The following is a 17323-nucleotide window of genomic DNA, read 5'->3' as shown; positions in this document are numbered from 1 at the left end:
GCGTAACTTGCGCCCCCTGAAAGCCCGCCCGAGCCAGAGCCTGTTCCAGGAGGGGAGGGGAGGTACCTGTGGAGTGCATCCCGGCACCAGAAGGGTTCATCCGAGAGCACCTTCCCTCTTTGGGCTCTCAAAACGAGTTCAGGGGGTGGTCTTGGTACCCCATCTCAGGGGTCGGTGCCTCAGGCAGTTGCATCTACCGAGCCGTGCCCCTCCAAACTCTCAACGTGTCCTCAAGAGATAAAGAGGGCCTGTCCGCTCCTACCAAGCTGTCCTTTTCATTCCCAAACCGACAAGCACCCAGCAAATAAAGGTCGCTAACACAGAGTGAACACGCTGTCCTTTATTCCTCTTGAAGCTCCTTTCCAACCATCACCTGACCTGACTCATTGTTGGATCAAGGCAGACGTAATCAAGGTCTAGTCACTGACTCACACTTTGGCCAAGTCTTGTGATGGTGGAACATCGCTGCCTGCGCCTCATACACTCCTAACAACGGCTACTTATCCCCATAATATCCATCCGTTGCTGTATTCAACTTCATCTTCTCCATTCAAACAAACCACACATCACCTAATCACATACACAAACCAACACAAAATGAAAATGGAGCAACAAGGATCACCAGCTTCCCAATTCTTCCAGTCTCCAGCCGACTCTCTCATGTCAGCTCCTGAAGACGCCTACACATCACTATTCGCCGCTACCACTCCTAGCGGAACTTCAACAGTGAACCCCATGGACATGTTGACACCAAAGTCCTACAACGATGACTCCCTACTACCAATGATCAAGCAGGAGGAGGGCCTTGGATCAACACCTTCCCCTTCTCCAGCCCCTGAGAAGAAGACCACCAAAAAGAGAAAGTCATGGGGCCAAGTCCTCCCCGAGCCCAAGACAAACCTCCCTCCTAGGTATGAACCAACGACAACTGAAGATGATGTCACGAACGGTTCCACTAACTCCCCACACAGAAAGCGAGCAAAGACCGCTGATGAAAAGGAGCAACGCCGGGTTGAGCGCGTTCTACGGAACCGTCGCGCAGCTCAGTCCTCTCGCGAACGCAAGAGGCTGGAGGTTGAGCAGCTCGAGCAGAAGAACAAGGACCTTGAGGCTGCCATCCAACAGGCTGAGCAGATGAACGCTAGGCTCATGGATGAGCTTGCACAGATGCGCAAGGCCAATGGTCTTCCCCCTCTGTCCCAGGAGCTCTTCACCCCCCAGACAACACACCAGCCAGCGGAGACCATGGTATCTCCCAACGCCACTGTCGACCCAATGGCACTATCACCCTGTCTATCACCCGTCCCCGAAGAATCTGAAGAGACCATCAAACAGGAGCCGGCCAAGGAGACAACCCTGGAACAATCTGAAAACACCTCTCCCGACCTGACACAACGTCCTGCTGCGATGTTGTCCGACCTGCAGTGTCACATGTCGGCGGAGGTGTTGAAGACGTTCCTGTCCCAGTCACCCACAACCTTGACTCGGCCAACATTGGCCTGGCTCCTGCCACTTCAGATGACACTCTTTTCAGCTATGGCGGTTCTGAATTTCTGTCAGCGTCCATTGACACAGATCGTTATCTCATCGAGAACGGGCATCTCTCTTCACCCTACTCCTCAGCTTCTGACGAGCCTTATCTGGAGTTTGACACGTCGCCATTCACCCTCGACAACAGCTTCAACGACGAGTTGTACAACACCTTCATCAACGACACGGACAACGGCATCTCGGTGGAGCTCCAGAAGCCAACTGACGACGCCGCTGCGATCCTCAGCGACGAGTTCCGCATCTACGAACTTGAGAATCAAGTCTCTTCAGAAAATCCTATCCAGCAGCCCCTCCCTGGCGCGTCCTCTATCGGATGCGACGTTGGTGGCATTGCGGTTGGTAACTGAGGGACGCGATTCCAGGGTCGAGAATGCGGAGCGCGATACTGAGGATTCGCGCGGCCAAGACGAGTTGGTAAGGTGCTTATCCGAGATTACTTTGCCGTCATGGGAACGACTGTTGACACTCGCCTGGGCTATTAAATGTTGGGTGGCCCTCAATCTGAATGAAGCTGACCAAGTCCTCGACTCTGAGACTCGCTCCCCACTAAGTGTACATCAACCAAGCAAGAAGGCTGCTTTGTCAGTGATACTGGAGGAAGAGAACAATCGGGCACAGACATTATGAGAGTTATATCCATGATGATCTACCGTAATGTGATAATGTTTTGATTTGGGAAAAAAACAGGTGCAAGGCGCAAAGGATCAATGTCCCAGGGGGGACTGGCAATAAAGCCTAACCAGATAAATCTTTTGTGTAACAATACAATAACGCTCAAAGAAGCGCATGACCAACAATATCTGTTCCGTTCTCGTGATACTTGCCTTTCCTCGAATACCGACTTAAGCGTTGTTAGGTCTCTGCTGTCTGGTTTGCAGTCATGTTGGTATTTTATACTTTTATGTTGAGCGTGAAAAACTTTAGGCTTCTGATAGAGATGCAATGAAGCGGAGCTAGTCAGTATCAAGAGTCACAATTGACTTTGGCTTCGTTTAGGGTTGTTCCCACGTCTGGTTTTCTATCTCTTTCATCTGGACATATCTCTCCGTCTGGTAGTCTCTAGTATGATTTCGAGTCGAACAAAGATGATTCCTGAAAATGAGAGCATAATAGCTATTTATGCTAATGTAAAAACAGGATGTGCTTGGTATTCGATCCAATTGATGTTGAATGACATCCACGAGTGCAGAGACAGAAACTCGTGCTTACCCATACGCCCAAGCCAAATCATCATAATGCCTTTTGATACTTTACCATAACCCATCCATTTCTTGCATAGCCGCCTCTTCATCATCAAAGTTATTCGTCTCCTTATCTTTCGACACTTCACTCTTCTCTTTGCTCGTCTGATCATGACTCTCAGCTTCGGCCATGAGCGCATCTAGATCATCATCATCCGGTTCCACCCGTGCTGCTTCTGGTTTCTTTGCTGTATCTTGAACTTCTGCCTCGGCCATTAGAGCATCCAAGTCATCGTCATCTGGCTCTGCTGGTGTAGGTTTTGTTTTCGCCTTTTGAGCTGCGTCGTGGCTTGCTGCTTCGGCAATGAGAGCCTCGAAATCGTCATCTTCTGGAACGTCGTTGCGGATTGGGACAATTGGTCCTGCGCTTCGTCTTAAAGCTCGTGGTGTAGCATCATAAAGATCGTCGTCGTCTGGTACGCCTGGGTCTCGCTCTGGTGTCTTTGGTATTGCAGGTTCTGCTGGCCTTGTACCCTCCTGCTCTGTAGGTCTTGATTCATCGTTTTCACCAAACAGGCCATCCTCTTCCTCATCATCTGCAGTTCTGTCTTTGGGTTTGCTCTCGTTTATGTAATCGTTTCGTGCAATCATGACTCGTTTCTTGTGGCCGGCCTTTTCGACCATGGTGAGGGCGTCGAGGAATTTGGCTTTGGGGAAGAGGTCGTCTAGCCATAGTTGATAGAAAGATAAAAGTCGGGAGGCGTCAGAGAACTGGATTGATTGTTAGTATGATGTAAATGTGCTAATTGGCAGATACTGGCATACTTCATGGCCTTTGCCCTTGATCTTGAGATCCTTCGCCGTTTGCCTTAGCTTGGGAATACCCTTCGGTCCAAGTAATCTACATATTGTCAGAATCACTTGAGATCTCGCAGTATTATTTTTCCATACCTCTCTTCGTCGAGTTTCACATTGGGAACTCGTGCCCTCTTCTTGACATCAACTTCTTGATCAATACCAAGACCAGAATCTGGCTCTTTTCGCTTCTTGTTGGCGGCTTCTGGGGGTGGTGATGCAAAGGGGTCATCAGAAAAGTCGTCAACATCGTAGTTATCAAGCCCATTGGCGGGATCTGAGTCTAGTGTAGGCATTTTGTATTGTGATTGTATCTTGAAGTCTGGTGAACTTAATTGCTTAACGCGTCTTGAACTGGGGAGACGCGTCGAGAGCTTAATTGATTCTCAACCCCACCATCCGCCACGTGACCAATCACCGCTAACTTTGATGAGCTGACCAAAACACGTGATATACATCCTCAGGCATCCAATACGGCTCCAGCTTCTGAATGTACCGAAACCGACGACCTCGAAAGGCCTTTGTGATAGAATTCAAGGAATTGACTGCCACGGACGACGCATCACACAATGGCTGAGACAGCGACAAAGCAGTCGACCCCGTCCTTTGTTGGGACCAGCAAGGTCGTTCAGACCGAGTATCCCGTAAGTGACGCTTCAATTGATGGAGCAATTGCAGTTGCTAACTGATGATGTTATAGCTCATTGATAACGATCCGTACGTAACCTGAACCCCTCCGATGCCTAGCGACGACGACGCGAATGGATTGATTTGGAGAGGAGGATCGAATTGTCTGGGTTGGAGTTGGGTTGAGCTTTGCTGATGCTCGGCAGTCACTTCAAGCGAGTCGTGGGTTATGCCCGTACATCCGATTACATCGCCGGCACCGTCGCCGCTGCTTTTGCTCCTACTGCTCTCTACGCCCTCGAGAAGTTCGCTCCCTCACATGTAGGAAAGGGTGGTTTCCCCAAGGCCATGCGACTGGCTGGTGGTGTTGGTCTCTTGGGTGGTTTCCTCTACTTCTACCAGCGATCAGCCCGTACGTCTACAGCAACCGAATGATATATCGACCAGGTGTACTAACCTGAATAGTCCGATTTTACGGCGCAACCGAGAATGCCCGCGAGATTGAGATGGATATGCGCGAGATGGTCGATAAGGTCAAGAACGGTGAGCCTCTATATGGCGTCAGCCGGCTAAGCCCTCATCTTCAGGGCGTTGCTGCCCGACAGAGCAGATACTCTGCTCTGTTCCTTAGCACAATTCCTTGGTTCAACTTTGTCAACCATAACCAGCATGGTGTCGACACAGCCAAGTACTACCAGCAGGCTGAGCGGGAACTTGAGGCTGAGCGCTCGTAGGAGAGGAGGGAGGGAGAGATTAAGATTTACGGAGAGCGAGAGGAGGATTGGATGGGAAAAGAGGTGTATATTACCAGCGGAGGTGGGCATTGCCTCGACGGCCTGGCGAGTTTATTTGTGAGATGGAAATAGATTCCTTGAACCATTTGTTTGTGTCATATTGGTGTTTTTATGATGACCTTGACAACATAGGCTTGGGATGAGGTAAGTTGATTAGCTTCAGCATCTTTGCTATACAAGGAGTGAGCTGCACTGGACTTGATAGGCCTGGTATATCTCTGCTATCTAACAGTCATGATATGGTAGAGGCACGTAGACGCTGGATGACCATAACCACATACCTCATTCTATGGACTGTCACTACCAGAGTCTCATTCTCTTCACATTGTTCTCACAGTTTGAACATGAGATCGATGTTTCTTAGTTGAGACATGTTATGTCCGTTTAACGCCTGTTCTAGTGAGAGATAGCTAGGCCAACTTGACCGGCTCACTCTTCTACTTCAACGGAGATACGGGCCAAGAATACAAATATGGCAAGAGGCTATTCTCAACTAGTTATTTATATACAATTAGTGTCAGAATGTAACATTCTCATGACAAGTCCGTTTACTTCCGCCCAAATCCGTCCCTCATGATCAGTTTCTATCGGGGACCGGCCAACTCCGTCTCTGGACCACAAGCTCCTGACCAATCAAAGCTCGTGTAATCGACGTTTCTCCCAAAGAACACAGATTCAATCCGCAACAGCTTCCCAAAGTGGAACACCAGGAAAAGAATTTTTGTCTTTTCACTGAATCCTCACTTTCTCATTTTTTCTCATATATATTCTGCGGCGAAATCTGGACAAATTGAGGGCTGATCGTGGTGTCGACATCTGCTTATCTCACCTGTCAGCGTATCTCAGTCACTCTAAACGAACTACCTCTCAAAATGGCTTCAACAGAACAATCCATGGATCTCCCCGTGATTGACCTCGATGTCTATCTAAACAACCCCCTAGACTCAGAGGTCGTTCAAGAAGAATGCAGAAAAGCAGCCAACGCCCTCATCACATACGGTGCTCTCGTCCTTCACGACAGCCGAGTCTCAGAGGACGATAACTCAACTTTCCTCGACATTCTTGAAGATTACTTTGCTCAACCCGAAGAGGTCCTCAGAAAAGATGAGAAGCCTGAGCTGAGCTATCAGATCGGTGTCACATTAGAGAATACTGAAAAGCCCAAGTGTGCTGTTGATGAGCCATGTCTTGATGTCATTCAGAGATTAGACCCTTCGCAAAGACCGTTGGACATCTCAGCTCATTCACCCGATCCCAAGTGCAGATTCTTCTGGAGAATGAGCGAGCAACCCCCATTTGAGACCGAGTTCCCTGGATTGAACGCCCCGAACGTGGTCCCTGAAGCCCCTCATATCAGGGACCGATGGGAGCCAGTCATGAACCAGTGGGGAACGTCCATGAAGAGCGCGTATGTTAGTAGATATCCTCTCTTGGATACTTAATACTGACCGGCTGAACAGTGTATCCAAATTGGCAGAGATGACTGCTGTTGGTCTAGACCTACCAGCTCAGTTCTTCAGTGATGCTGGAAAATACGGGTAAGTACTCTCGAAAGATCATTAGCAGTCACACAAATTCACATGTACAAACAGACCTCATCTTCTGGCCCCAACAGCTTCAGACCTGGTCAAGTACGGTGAGAAGAACACTATCTTGGCCGGCTTCCACACAGACCTCAACTTCCTCACCATCCATGGCCGCTCCCGCTACCCTGGTCTTCACATCTGGGCACGCAACACCGGAAACCGTATTGCCGTCAAGATCCCACCTGGAAACTACCTTCTCGTCCAAGCGGGCAAGCAGATTGAGCACATCACTGGTGGACTCATCAAAGCTGGCTTCCACGAGGTTATTGTGAATGAGAAGACCATTGAGACCATCGAGAAGAGGAAGCGGGATTTCCCTGATAGACCTCTGATCAGAATCTCAAGTACTCTATTCTGGCATCTTGGCAGTGATGTCGATCTCAACCCCGTTCCCAAGCTCGTAGCTAGGGCAAAGGAAGTTAGAGAGCGACAGAAAGAGCTTGGAAGAGATGAGGGACGAGAGGTTGAGTATCCTCCCATGAAAGTTGGACACCAAGTGCAGGAGTACGTTGACCTCTCCAACCACTGACGATATAAGCTAACAATGACTTAGGGAACTAAAGCACATTGCTTTGATGGCTTAAAGAGCGAAACTATTCAGTGAAGAGCGATGATTTATGACTTGAAGATCTTAAAGACGACTTGCTATGAGGACAGGATACAGGCTGTGGGATGAGGCTCATTTGTGTCGAACTCGAGTGAAACCCAGCTGTAGATACGCCTTGTTTGACAGTTGCTCAGATATGAAAACACGAAGGCCTTGGTGCTACTCGTTTCACCCACCGTGCTTATCCGATTGTATATTGTCCGCTCTGTATTCAGTTCCCAGAACACAATGCAACGGATCGTCCACGTACACCATGGTATGCTGCTTACACCAGTGTCACCCGGCACTTCTTAGACATGTACGCCGTCGGTAAGTCGAATCTCAACGACTTCGAGAAACTGGGCTAGGAACTGACGGGCCTTGACTTGGCTGCGTAGTTGGAAGTCGGGGCGACACATCTTTCCGAGACATCACTTGCAGGGACAGGTCGAGTATATCAAACAGAACATCATCATGTTATTGTTTTCTTGGGTATCGTATCTTCCAGATCCTCCCACGTTTCACTCAACATACTAACATTTTCAAGTAACCATGATCTCTTCCAAAATCTTTCAGGTCTCCTTCTCACGGGGAAGAGTAGTCTCAGGCACCTTACCGCCCTCGGATCCACCATGATCAGAACCAGTCTCCTCAGGAACGGCATTTTGGTTCACGGTAGTGTCATTGGCAGCAGGAGGGAACTCCTCACGCCAAAAGTCCTTCTTTCCGTGGGCCAGACGGTTCAACCAAGGGGGCAAGAAACCACCAGGAATGCGCCAAGTCCAACCATCTCTCTCCTCATAGTTGGGAGGCACAATACGACCACCGGAAACAACCTTGATAACCAAAACGACGGTGTTGATCAACATATATGTGCAGATACCAGCAATCAGACCATCAGCAATGGAGTACGCAAAAGGCATGATCGCAATGGTGAGGAAAGCAGGAACGGCATCACCCATATAACGCCAGTTGATCTCAGTAACCGCGCCAACCATCATGGAACCAACAAGAATCAGAACGCAGCCGGTGGCCCAAGGAGGGATGGAAGCAAAAATGGGCGCAAAGAAGATGGAAATGAAGAAGCAGATTCCGGCAACCATGGCGGTCAGACCAGTCTTTCCACCCTCAGAAATACCTGCACCAGACTCGACAAAGGCAGTGACAGGGGGAACACCAAAAACAGCGCCAATGGAAATGCTGAGGGCGTCAACCATGTAGGCAATTGAGGAGCCCTCAAAGTCCTGGGTAACGGGGTCGACGAGGTTGGCGAAACGAGCCATACCATACAGAGTACCGGTACAATCCAGGATATCGACATACAAGAAGGTGATGAGCGCAAGACCGAATTGACCACTGTGGCCAGAAATGTTGAACTGGAGGACGTTAAGGGTCTTCTTAATCTCATGGAAATCGACAACCTTCTTGAAGAAGTTGAATCGGTCGTCACCAAGGGCATCATAGGGGAAATATGACACGGGGGTGTCTCGTGGCCAGGAGATGATGCTGACAAGCAGAATACCAGCAATGATGGCACCCTTGACGCGGTACATCATGAGCAATACGGTGAAGATACCGCCACAGAAGATACCGATCCACAGGGTAGGGCTTCTCATCTTCTGTGAGGAAGGGCACAGACCGGTGTCAGGGTCCCGATATTGCGACTCACAACCCGCGAGTTCCATAGGAGTGGAAACGGCACCAACGATCAGACCGATACCCTCGCTATAAGTGAGACCGATGAGCGTTAAGAACAGACCGATACCGACACTGGTGGCGAGCTTGATGCAGCGAGGAATGGCGCGAGCAAGCCATTGACGCATACCGAAGAGAGCAAGTCCGAAGAAGATGAAACCTTCAATGAAGATGGCTGTAAGGGCAAGCTCATAAGGGACGGGGCCAGAGCCGCTGGGGCCAACGACGGTGTAGGTGAAGTAGGCATTGAGACCCATACCAGGAGCGAGACCGACGGGAAGGTTGGCAAGCAGACCCATGAAGAAAGTAGCCAGAGCAGAAATGGCAGCAGTAGCAGTGACAGCATCACGCTTGACCTCGGCAACACACAGCTGGTAAGCTTCGTCGGGGACGCAAGCGCCGTCCTTGTAAGTAGGGCAAACACAAGGACCACCAGATTCAGAAACAATCGAGGAGTTGACAGCAATAATGTAGGCCATGGCGAAGAAAGTGGCAAGACCAGCTCGGATCTCAGTGAAGAAGAGGGAGCCCTTGCGCTCACGAGGCTAATTGGAAAGAGCATTAGCTGTGAAGTTGATATCGGAGGTGGCCGATTTGACTTACATGACCGGATCCCTCGAGCTGGAACCAACGTCCAACAGGACTGGCCGCAATCTTGCGATTGGTCTTGTCCATCCAACCCATCTTGAAGAATGAGTTGACAATGACTATGCGACAAAAAGGTATTCAAAAATTGAGCAAAACCCAAAAGCCACAGGACAAGTGTGATCAGCGTGCTGCGAAGCTCGAGATTGAAAGCTGAATTGACAGACGGGAGGCAGCTGTCTTTAAACTAATGGCGATCCCAAGCGTTCGACGAACGTCCTAGACTCCTTTACAGTTAGCTCCTGTATTGGCCAAGTCTAGACAGATAGATAGCCAACAGTATGTCTCCGATAAAGAGGGTCGGAGGCGGCCGAGAAGGCTAATGGAGGGACCACGGAGGTTATGTATGTGGTGGGATAGGCAATGGGGGTCCAAGCCCAGATATCTTAACTGGGGGAGATAAGAGACTGGGGAACTTGGGAACTGGGGTTTTAGGAATTGGGCGCATGTGAACAAGGGTGCATTGGCGCGAGGTCTAAAACTATGCATAGAAGAGGTTGTACATCGATGCGCAAGGGCGACAAAAGATCCAGAGAAGGCAACGGACGAGAGACTTACCGAGGGAAGTACAAAAGAGGCGTCGGTTGGTATACCTAGTACGTGTTGCAAGGCAAGCCAACAATGTAATGCAACGCAATGCGCACGCAGTGTACTTGAAGATGCAATTGACGGCTGAAAAAGGTCGACAAAGATGTGACGGAAACGTAAAGAGTCCCGATCGCAAACTGTCGAGTAATAGAGGGTGTAATGCGCCGACGGACAAAGGTGCCGTATCGGGGAAGAGAACAACGACCCGATATCAAGGGTCCGATGGGAAGGTCCAAAGAAATACTCAAGCCAGAGCAAAGATATAAGCCCTAGCAAGGTTAAACAAGTAAAGCTCGGAGCAGTTTCTCTGTTTCTTTCACGCGCTTGGATGGCGAAAGCTCTAGAGTTTGCGCGGGAGACCCTGGAGAGACGACAGCCAAGAATAGGACGACAGAGAGATGCCAGTGGTATATACAGCTCTACCGACCCTTGAGAGGTGAGCAAAGCGTTGCAGCCAAGGCAAGAAGTGATTCGCGATGATGCGCGAAGGAAAAAGAGAAGAGAGCAAATTTGCAGATGGCAAATTCGTGATAGTACCAGTTGCCCAGTCCCCAGTGAATGGGCAGCTCCTTCCTCAAGATGCTCCGCAAAAAATTGAATGGCAAGAACGAATCGGCCGAGGCACTACATTCATCTCAGTCGATTTCTGGAGCCATTGACCCCGGTTTTTTCGTCCTTTCAAAATTTTTTGTTGCCCATTGTCGAATTTCCGTCCGATTAAACCCTTACCCAAAACGTCGTCGCCGCTTGGCCCAGCAGCCAACGAGCAGTGTCAGAAACAGCTACGGATACCCAGGAACCGCAAAAGAGGATGCAAGCCATTGCGCGGGTAAGGTGGAGTTCGATAGCGATAGCGGCGGCGCGGGTACAACGCCACCCAGCGACGAGCCGCCCATTCAGAAGACTCGAATTTGCTCTTAGCTTTTTGCTCTCCTTCGTTCTAACGGTATGGAGTCACTGTAAGTCACTGGCGGGCTTCGAAAAGAGGTGGAGCGGACTGTGCGAGCGAATACTGGCCGCGTTGTGGCTTGGACCATGTGGTGCCATGTTGTAGCTCAAACGTAGTCAACTGCATGCATCCGCTGTTTTGATGATGATAATCGAAGCGGCTCCAGCAATTGAGGTTCGCGCGGGGCTTTGTTTCGTGCGACGAGGAGGGAAATGACTCGAAAGTTGAGCACAGCTTGCAAAAGACACAATGCACAGTCACAGTCACAGTCACAGTCACAGTCACAACCACAATCACAATGTCGGAGGTTCCAATTTGAATGGTGTAAGGAGGTAGCATCGATCTTGTGCTTATCTGCTTTGCTGGTCTGTTACACATGGCAACACGGACGAGCTGAGACAGCTAGCATGGCAATTTCAATGGTTCGAGGTTAATGTGGATGGATGGAGCTGAACATCTTTAGAACAGGGCGGGTAAGCACCTTTTCTTCTAGAAGCCGGCGCAATGCTGTGCCCTTCTATTGCGCCTTGGAATTATAACATTGGCGGTTTGGTGTTGCTTTTTGAATTATCGCGACTGTTGCGCTTCAAGATGTGGACTTTTGCGGTTGCTGTTAGTACGCTGGAGAAGCTTGTTACCGTTTTTAACGGAACGGGCGGTTGATTCAGCTTGTGGCTGATGACCGTCCAAGCTTGGATGTACTGTCGCGTGCTGGGCTGGTGCTGAAACTCTGATACACCGTGCGGACTAAGAAGCTCACTAATTGAATATTGGCCTGTGCTCACTTGTCGATAAAGACCCTTGAGGCATGTCAAGCGTGATAAGCGCAAAAGATAACGGACCAAGAGCCCCAGAAAAGCGCCGTCCTCCGAGCTTTATCACCTATCCGAGTTTCGCCTGCTAACAGCTTTTAGTGAACGAAACGCCTGGAGATTGATGATCTTCAATTGGAGCTATCCGGGGCCGAGGGTTGTTCCGGTAGAGGTGGGCCGGAGGTCTGCGATCTGTATTGACGCCGTTTACCGAAACTCAATTGAATCGCTGTATCAATGCTATCGCGACTCTCATCGTGATGGTGTTGAATCACGATGCAATGCATCAATAGATCGCCGTAAAGGTACAAGCTCGCAAATTAATCAGAGCTGAATTGAAATAACTATTGAGGTCGTCCAGGGTGTCTCAGTCACCGCACCTCGGACTTATTCTGGTGTTCTCGTGCCTCTATTCTCATAACATTACTTTGTCCAGTTTCGCCCTTTTTTCTGTGCAACAGCAGTCGAGCTGAAAAATGAGCGATGCTACGTGTTCATGAGACAGACAACAAAGAGATATTGATCCAAATAACGCCGTCTTTTTAGAGTTACTCAGGCCTAATAAAAGGCCCAGCACAAAACGTGCATCTTTGGCTCAAGATGGAGTTCTTTGAGCGTTCTGAGTTGCACAGCATGAACTCTGGCCTCAAAGCGCTGAACCTCATGGCTCAGTTTCAGTGACTGCCGGTCCCCGGCACTTCATTTCAACCTCTTCCCGCCATTTCCCCAGGTCAGGATGGATTCTTGGTCTGCAAGTTTCCGTTCCCCGCTCTCCATTCCTCTCGTCCTTATCCCGATCTGGTCAACCTTGTTCTGCCCCAGATGACTACTCTCGATCTCCCGAGCTTCATACAGGTTTGTTCGAAATATCCCTCTGTTGATCTCATATTTGGGTATGACGACGGTTTTGACCGACGACTCTCACCGCCATCATTTGCAAGGCGGAAATTCTAAATCCCGAGCCCGTCGTCTTCAAAGGTCGATGGCTGGTTGCCACTGCGTTAGACAAGGCGCCTAACGATACGACACCAACGAGAACCAGGTAACACAATTATACACGCAGTCAGCTTGCTTTTTGCCTGCATCAAACCCCAGCATATTGCCGTACAGCATGGATGAACCCTGGTTCTCCTGCGTCAAACTGAAAGTTTAACTAAATGGGATCAGCTGGATTGGCACTACCGATGAGATCCCGTGATAAACTTCCGATACAACACATGCAACCCCAGTCCATCAAAGAGCGATCATTTCAATCTTGACAAGCGGAAGCTATCTGGTCTGGAATCTGAGCTGAATGTCCCAAGCTCGCGGTGTGTCTGCTTGTCTGTGGTGGGATTTCTCAATGTCTCTCAATATCACTACGACTAAATATGTGTCTGTGACTGTCATCATCGTGTGGGAGCGTCATATGATACACGATCTCCTATGGCCACCATTGTGCTTCATGATGTAGCAGCATCAATGCTACTGTCTGGTTCGATAGATGTATCACGGACTCGGAGGCCGAAGAGAAGCTCAGCATCGTCATGATGGCATGAAAGGCGGTGGCCAACGATTGCTACGACTCCCGTTGAAGGATGAAGCACACGTTTCAACCTAACATTCGTCGTCCAAGGGTCGCGCAAGGCGGGTTGATTGCCGGTGAGAGAGACCGGCCATCCTCCGTATGAAGCTGAGGTCATGAGAGGCAGCGCCCCGATGGCCTCATGAGACATTAACAGTTCCCTCTTAGAAAAAGTGTTTACACGATGTTCTGTGCCTATCAGATGCGTCGATTGATAGGAATCGACCAGAAATCGCTCGCTATCTTCAATCATTTGTCCGCCATTTTCCGTGGGTTAGCGAGAGACTAGACCCTTGGAGTAGTGACGTTAATCAGCTGAGCAGTTGGATCTTATGACGTCGAGCATGCAGGGTCTTTAATGGAACCCACGCCGAGTTCCCCACGAAAGCTTGTCAAGCTCAGAGCTGGATGGCTGGTGTTCTTCTCCGGGTAATGCACCTCGACGCCATATTTCTGGCCTTGGTTTTATGCATCCCATCAGCGAATTGCAACGCTATGTGTTAATTATATGTGCGAAAATTAATGCATCCTCTTCAATGACGGAAGAGAAGATCTAGTTAGCGCCCCCTCCTTTCTCTAGGTACTCTTAGGGACTCAGCCCTTTGATCCTCGCGCCAAGGTCACCCACTCACTCTGACACTCACTGACAGTCTCACTCCCGGTTCAAATTCAAGCCGCGCCATGACCCAAGTTGTGACCTACTTTCCTTGATGATCCCTGGATACGGAGTTCTCCTTTACTCTCTCTCTTCTCTTACCGCTTGTCACCTGTCTCATTACGTGTTTTATGCAGGCACCTCTTTACATAAAGAAGGATTTATCCCCAACATTCTACCCCTCCACTATCAATATACACATCTAGGCAACTCACAAGTTCCTGACTAGCTTACAACAACATCAACCTGCCAGCCCTTTCACCTCTTACACACACAAACAAACCATCGGATAGAGCCTCCATCTTCCGCTCTCACAGATCTCAACACCCGTACCACTGCTACACATATGGCCTACTACCGCCCCTCCAGACAACAAGCGCGCCCATACGGATATGATGATGACTACGTAGCGCCAGATCCCGGGAGGTCGTATGACCCTTACGAAGACCGAAATGCACCTCCTCCCCGCAAAATCAGAAGAGAGCCGGCGACAGATGCGTCACCTCCCCGCCGCTACAAGTCACAAAGGAGTCGCCGCCCTCCGAGTCCTGGCAGGCCAGGGTACCCTGATGATCCTATGATGGACGATCGGAGAGCCGAAGGCCGTCCCCGCCGTAGATATGAGTCGGAACGTCGCGGGCGGAGTGCCGGGCCTGATCGACGAAGCCGAGACATCAGCCCTCCACCCTTCGGACCTCCGCCAGATTCACCTCGCCGAAAGGCTCGCTCAGCTCGTCCCGATCGCGATTCTCACTACCCCGAGCGAGATTTTCGCCCGTCTTCACGCGAGCCTCGCTCAGGGCGGGATCGGGATCGGGATCGGGAGCTACCCATCCGTGGAAAGCGGGACGCACGCCCCGACAGAGACCCTCGATTCGAGCGCGATGCTCCACCAGTGCATCCCTATGATCGCGACGCTTATGCCCGGGAACCAACTTCACGCGCGTACCCTGATGATCCTCGAGACCAACGAAGGTCCAAACATGGAAGATCAGTGCCACCGTCACCTCGCTCTAGGTCGCAAGGACGGGGTCGAAAGTCACGATATCCAGACTCCGACTCTGACTCGGAAGATGATCATTACGGTGCCAAACTTGGAGCTGCCGGAGCTGGAGCGGGTGCTGCTGCTGCTGCCAGTCGACGACGGCCACGGTCTCAAACAAGAGACCGCCGTGGGCGAGATGCTGCTCGATCCCCAAATCGAGGTCGGCCTCCTACCACACAGAAGAATCGTGGCGGCGCTCCTACCGGGCGTCGCAGCTCCATGCCCGCTAGCACCAAGCCACGAACTGCATGGTGGCAGAACCCCATGGTCCAGGCTGGTGCCCGTACTGCTTTCACAGCTGGTGCTCAAGCTGCGATGAAGTCTGGTCATGAATCTGGTCCCTGGCTCGGCCCCAAGGGCGCCAAGGTTGCAACAGCTGCTCTTGGAGCGGCATTGGTGGACGGCTTCATGGGTCAGAAGCATCCCAACAGTACTAGACAGAAGCTTATGAGGCAGGGCGTTGACCTTGCCTCAGCTCAAACCACAAGGGTTCCTGAGCATCATGGCAGTGGTCGGAGACGATAATGGATTGTGGCGCTGCCTTTCTCTTATTCATTGTATCTAATGTTCGTTTTCACAAAGACTGCAAATTACTTTAAAAACATGCTCAAGCATTGCGGAGGTTACATATTCCAGAGCAGTTATCGAGCGGCCTGGATCGGCGCATTGCTATGGAGTTATGATAGAATGATGATGACAATTGTATGATATTACGAGATACCTTTCTGAATTTAAAGAACTGAGATTTACTTTATGCTTCAATCGTGTCCGCAACTGAGGTCTGACGCTTGATGTGATACAATGAGGTCAGTGATAGCATCTATGTTATACAATCATTCTCAGTCTGGTCAATTTAAACTCAACATGCTTTAAAGATAGTCCATAACCGACGTACCAACTCAAAACCTTTTCAACAGAAGAATGACCGAAACGACCCTTGTTTACTCATCGGGTAATGTCCGTGTTCTCCCAAGAACTCGCCGTATGCCTCTCCAGTAGGCTAATAGTCTAGGACAGAGTCGAGTTCCACGGTCGACAACGATTGGCCATGCACAAGCCGTTGCAGCAGGGTCCTACAGGCTGCCCGCGTGTATCATAGCACTCGCCTACCATTCATCTTCGTCAGATATGCCGGATCACGGGAGTTAGATCTGGTGTACTTGCCGTACGTAGGAACGCAACTGCCGGTGCAATTGACAGCGGTGATCACTCGAGAGGGGTTGACGAGGATGTGCTGGGAGCCATCCTTTCGGTTGACTTGGGGGTCAACTTCGCTTGGCCCTTGATGGCGAAGAAGCATTGTTCAAGAGCATTGTAGTCTGAGTTGCCGATGACATCGACGCTGAGATTATGATCTGAAGAAGAGCGCGTAGGGTAAGCTGTTGCAAGGGATATGTTGACAGAGATGCCTACCAGTCTTGCGAGTACTGCCATCAGCATGGAAAGCCATAGAGTAAGAAGCCAAACCGCCATGGAAGGTAAGGTGAACAAGCTGAGGATGAGTTACAGAGATCTTGAACATGTCCAGAACAGAGATACGCAGACTCTAATATAAACAGTGAACAATCATGAATGAAAGATCTATCTTATAGAAGAAGAAGTAGTATAAATTGGAGCTGAATTCCCCTTAGATCTATTCCCCAGGGACTATACCATCGCCACTTACTCACTCAGAGACAACAACCATATTCTGCAATCATGGGTTACTGGCTAGGAGACGAAGTCTTTGTGACATTGGAAAGCATTGGAAAGGTTCAGCAGACTCTGGATTACCTAGAGAACCGCTATCCCAACCTTGGCAAGCCTGGACCTCAGCCTGGTGGCCCGCTCTACCCAACCGAGGAGGTGGTTGTTCAGCTTCTTTTTGATCTCCACGTTGCTACGATGCAGGTATGCGGCTTGTCTGCGTTCCAGCCATTCGACGCATGCGATGAGCGTGTGGTATTGTCTCTGACCACGATGGTCAAGCCCCTAAAGGAGAAGGTGTATAAGCTACAGGGGGACATCTGGAACATTGATTCCGCTCGCCGACTATAGGATGTTAATAGGAACTTTTATTTAAACCCTAGTAGGTTGGGACTTTGGTAAGCCAAGAGTATAAGTTAGTTATAGTATATATATAAAGCCTTGATTAAATTAATATAAATAGTATACTTAATATATTATAATACCTTTTTTAATAACTTTATA

The 17323-nt window shown here is 49.9% G+C and overlaps 8 protein-coding genes across 8 annotated transcripts; 5 read left to right on the top strand and 3 right to left on the bottom strand.

Moving 5' to 3' along the window:
- Positions 1–597: 597 nt before the first annotated feature.
- On the top strand, positions 598–1898 carry FTJAE_6006 (transcriptional activator hac1; the record flags this gene model as incomplete). Its single annotated transcript, XM_037352575.1, has 3 exons — positions 598–911; positions 972–1454; positions 1535–1898. 3 exons carry the CDS (start codon positions 598–600, stop codon positions 1896–1898), a joined length of 1161 nt encoding a protein of 386 aa, XP_037206900.1.
- A 903-nt stretch (positions 1899–2801) lies between these two features.
- On the bottom strand, positions 2802–3883 carry FTJAE_6005 (replication fork protection complex subunit Csm3 Swi3; the record flags this gene model as incomplete). The annotated part of the gene is made up of 3 exons (XM_037352574.1): positions 2802–3503; positions 3558–3633; positions 3684–3883. The coding sequence occupies 3 exons, from the start codon at positions 3881–3883 to the stop codon at positions 2802–2804; spliced, it is 978 nt and encodes a 325-aa protein (XP_037206899.1).
- Positions 3884–4156: 273 nt separating this feature from the next.
- FTJAE_6004 (NADH-ubiquinone oxidoreductase 21 kDa subunit) lies at positions 4157–4948 on the top strand (the record flags this gene model as incomplete). The annotated part of the gene is made up of 4 exons (XM_037352573.1): positions 4157–4231; positions 4288–4304; positions 4421–4626; positions 4680–4948. The coding sequence occupies 4 exons, from the start codon at positions 4157–4159 to the stop codon at positions 4946–4948; spliced, it is 567 nt and encodes a 188-aa protein (XP_037206898.1).
- A 932-nt stretch (positions 4949–5880) lies between these two features.
- On the top strand, positions 5881–7178 carry FTJAE_6003 (clavaminate synthase; the record flags this gene model as incomplete). Its single annotated transcript, XM_037352572.1, has 4 exons — positions 5881–6416; positions 6469–6546; positions 6601–7098; positions 7148–7178. 4 exons carry the CDS (start codon positions 5881–5883, stop codon positions 7176–7178), a joined length of 1143 nt encoding a protein of 380 aa, XP_037206897.1.
- Positions 7179–7752: 574 nt separating this feature from the next.
- FTJAE_6002 (major facilitator superfamily transporter) lies at positions 7753–9559 on the bottom strand (the record flags this gene model as incomplete). The annotated part of the gene is made up of 2 exons (XM_037352571.1): positions 7753–9420; positions 9479–9559. 2 exons carry the CDS (start codon positions 9557–9559, stop codon positions 7753–7755), a joined length of 1749 nt encoding a protein of 582 aa, XP_037206896.1.
- Positions 9560–14434: 4875 nt separating this feature from the next.
- FTJAE_6001 (uncharacterized protein) lies at positions 14435–15658 on the top strand (the record flags this gene model as incomplete). The annotated part of the gene is made up of 1 exon (XM_037352570.1): positions 14435–15658. One exon carries the CDS (start codon positions 14435–14437, stop codon positions 15656–15658), a length of 1224 nt encoding a protein of 407 aa, XP_037206895.1.
- Positions 15659–16339: 681 nt separating this feature from the next.
- FTJAE_6000 (uncharacterized protein) lies at positions 16340–16655 on the bottom strand (the record flags this gene model as incomplete). The annotated part of the gene is made up of 2 exons (XM_037352569.1): positions 16340–16488; positions 16547–16655. 2 exons carry the CDS (start codon positions 16653–16655, stop codon positions 16340–16342), a joined length of 258 nt encoding a protein of 85 aa, XP_037206894.1.
- Positions 16656–16831: 176 nt separating this feature from the next.
- On the top strand, positions 16832–17170 carry FTJAE_5999 (uncharacterized protein; the record flags this gene model as incomplete). The annotated part of the gene is made up of 1 exon (XM_037352565.1): positions 16832–17170. The coding sequence occupies one exon, from the start codon at positions 16832–16834 to the stop codon at positions 17168–17170; it is 339 nt and encodes a 112-aa protein (XP_037206893.1).
- Between the last annotated feature and the right edge of the window lie 153 nt (positions 17171–17323).

Source organism: Fusarium tjaetaba (genome assembly GCF_013396195.1).
Source record: "Fusarium tjaetaba strain NRRL 66243 chromosome Unknown NRRL66243_c0000114, whole genome shotgun sequence".
Taxonomy (NCBI): domain Eukaryota; kingdom Fungi; phylum Ascomycota; class Sordariomycetes; order Hypocreales; family Nectriaceae; genus Fusarium; species Fusarium tjaetaba.
The sequence above is the reverse complement of the archived record's forward strand: the minus strand, read 5'-3'. Positions and strand labels throughout refer to the sequence as shown.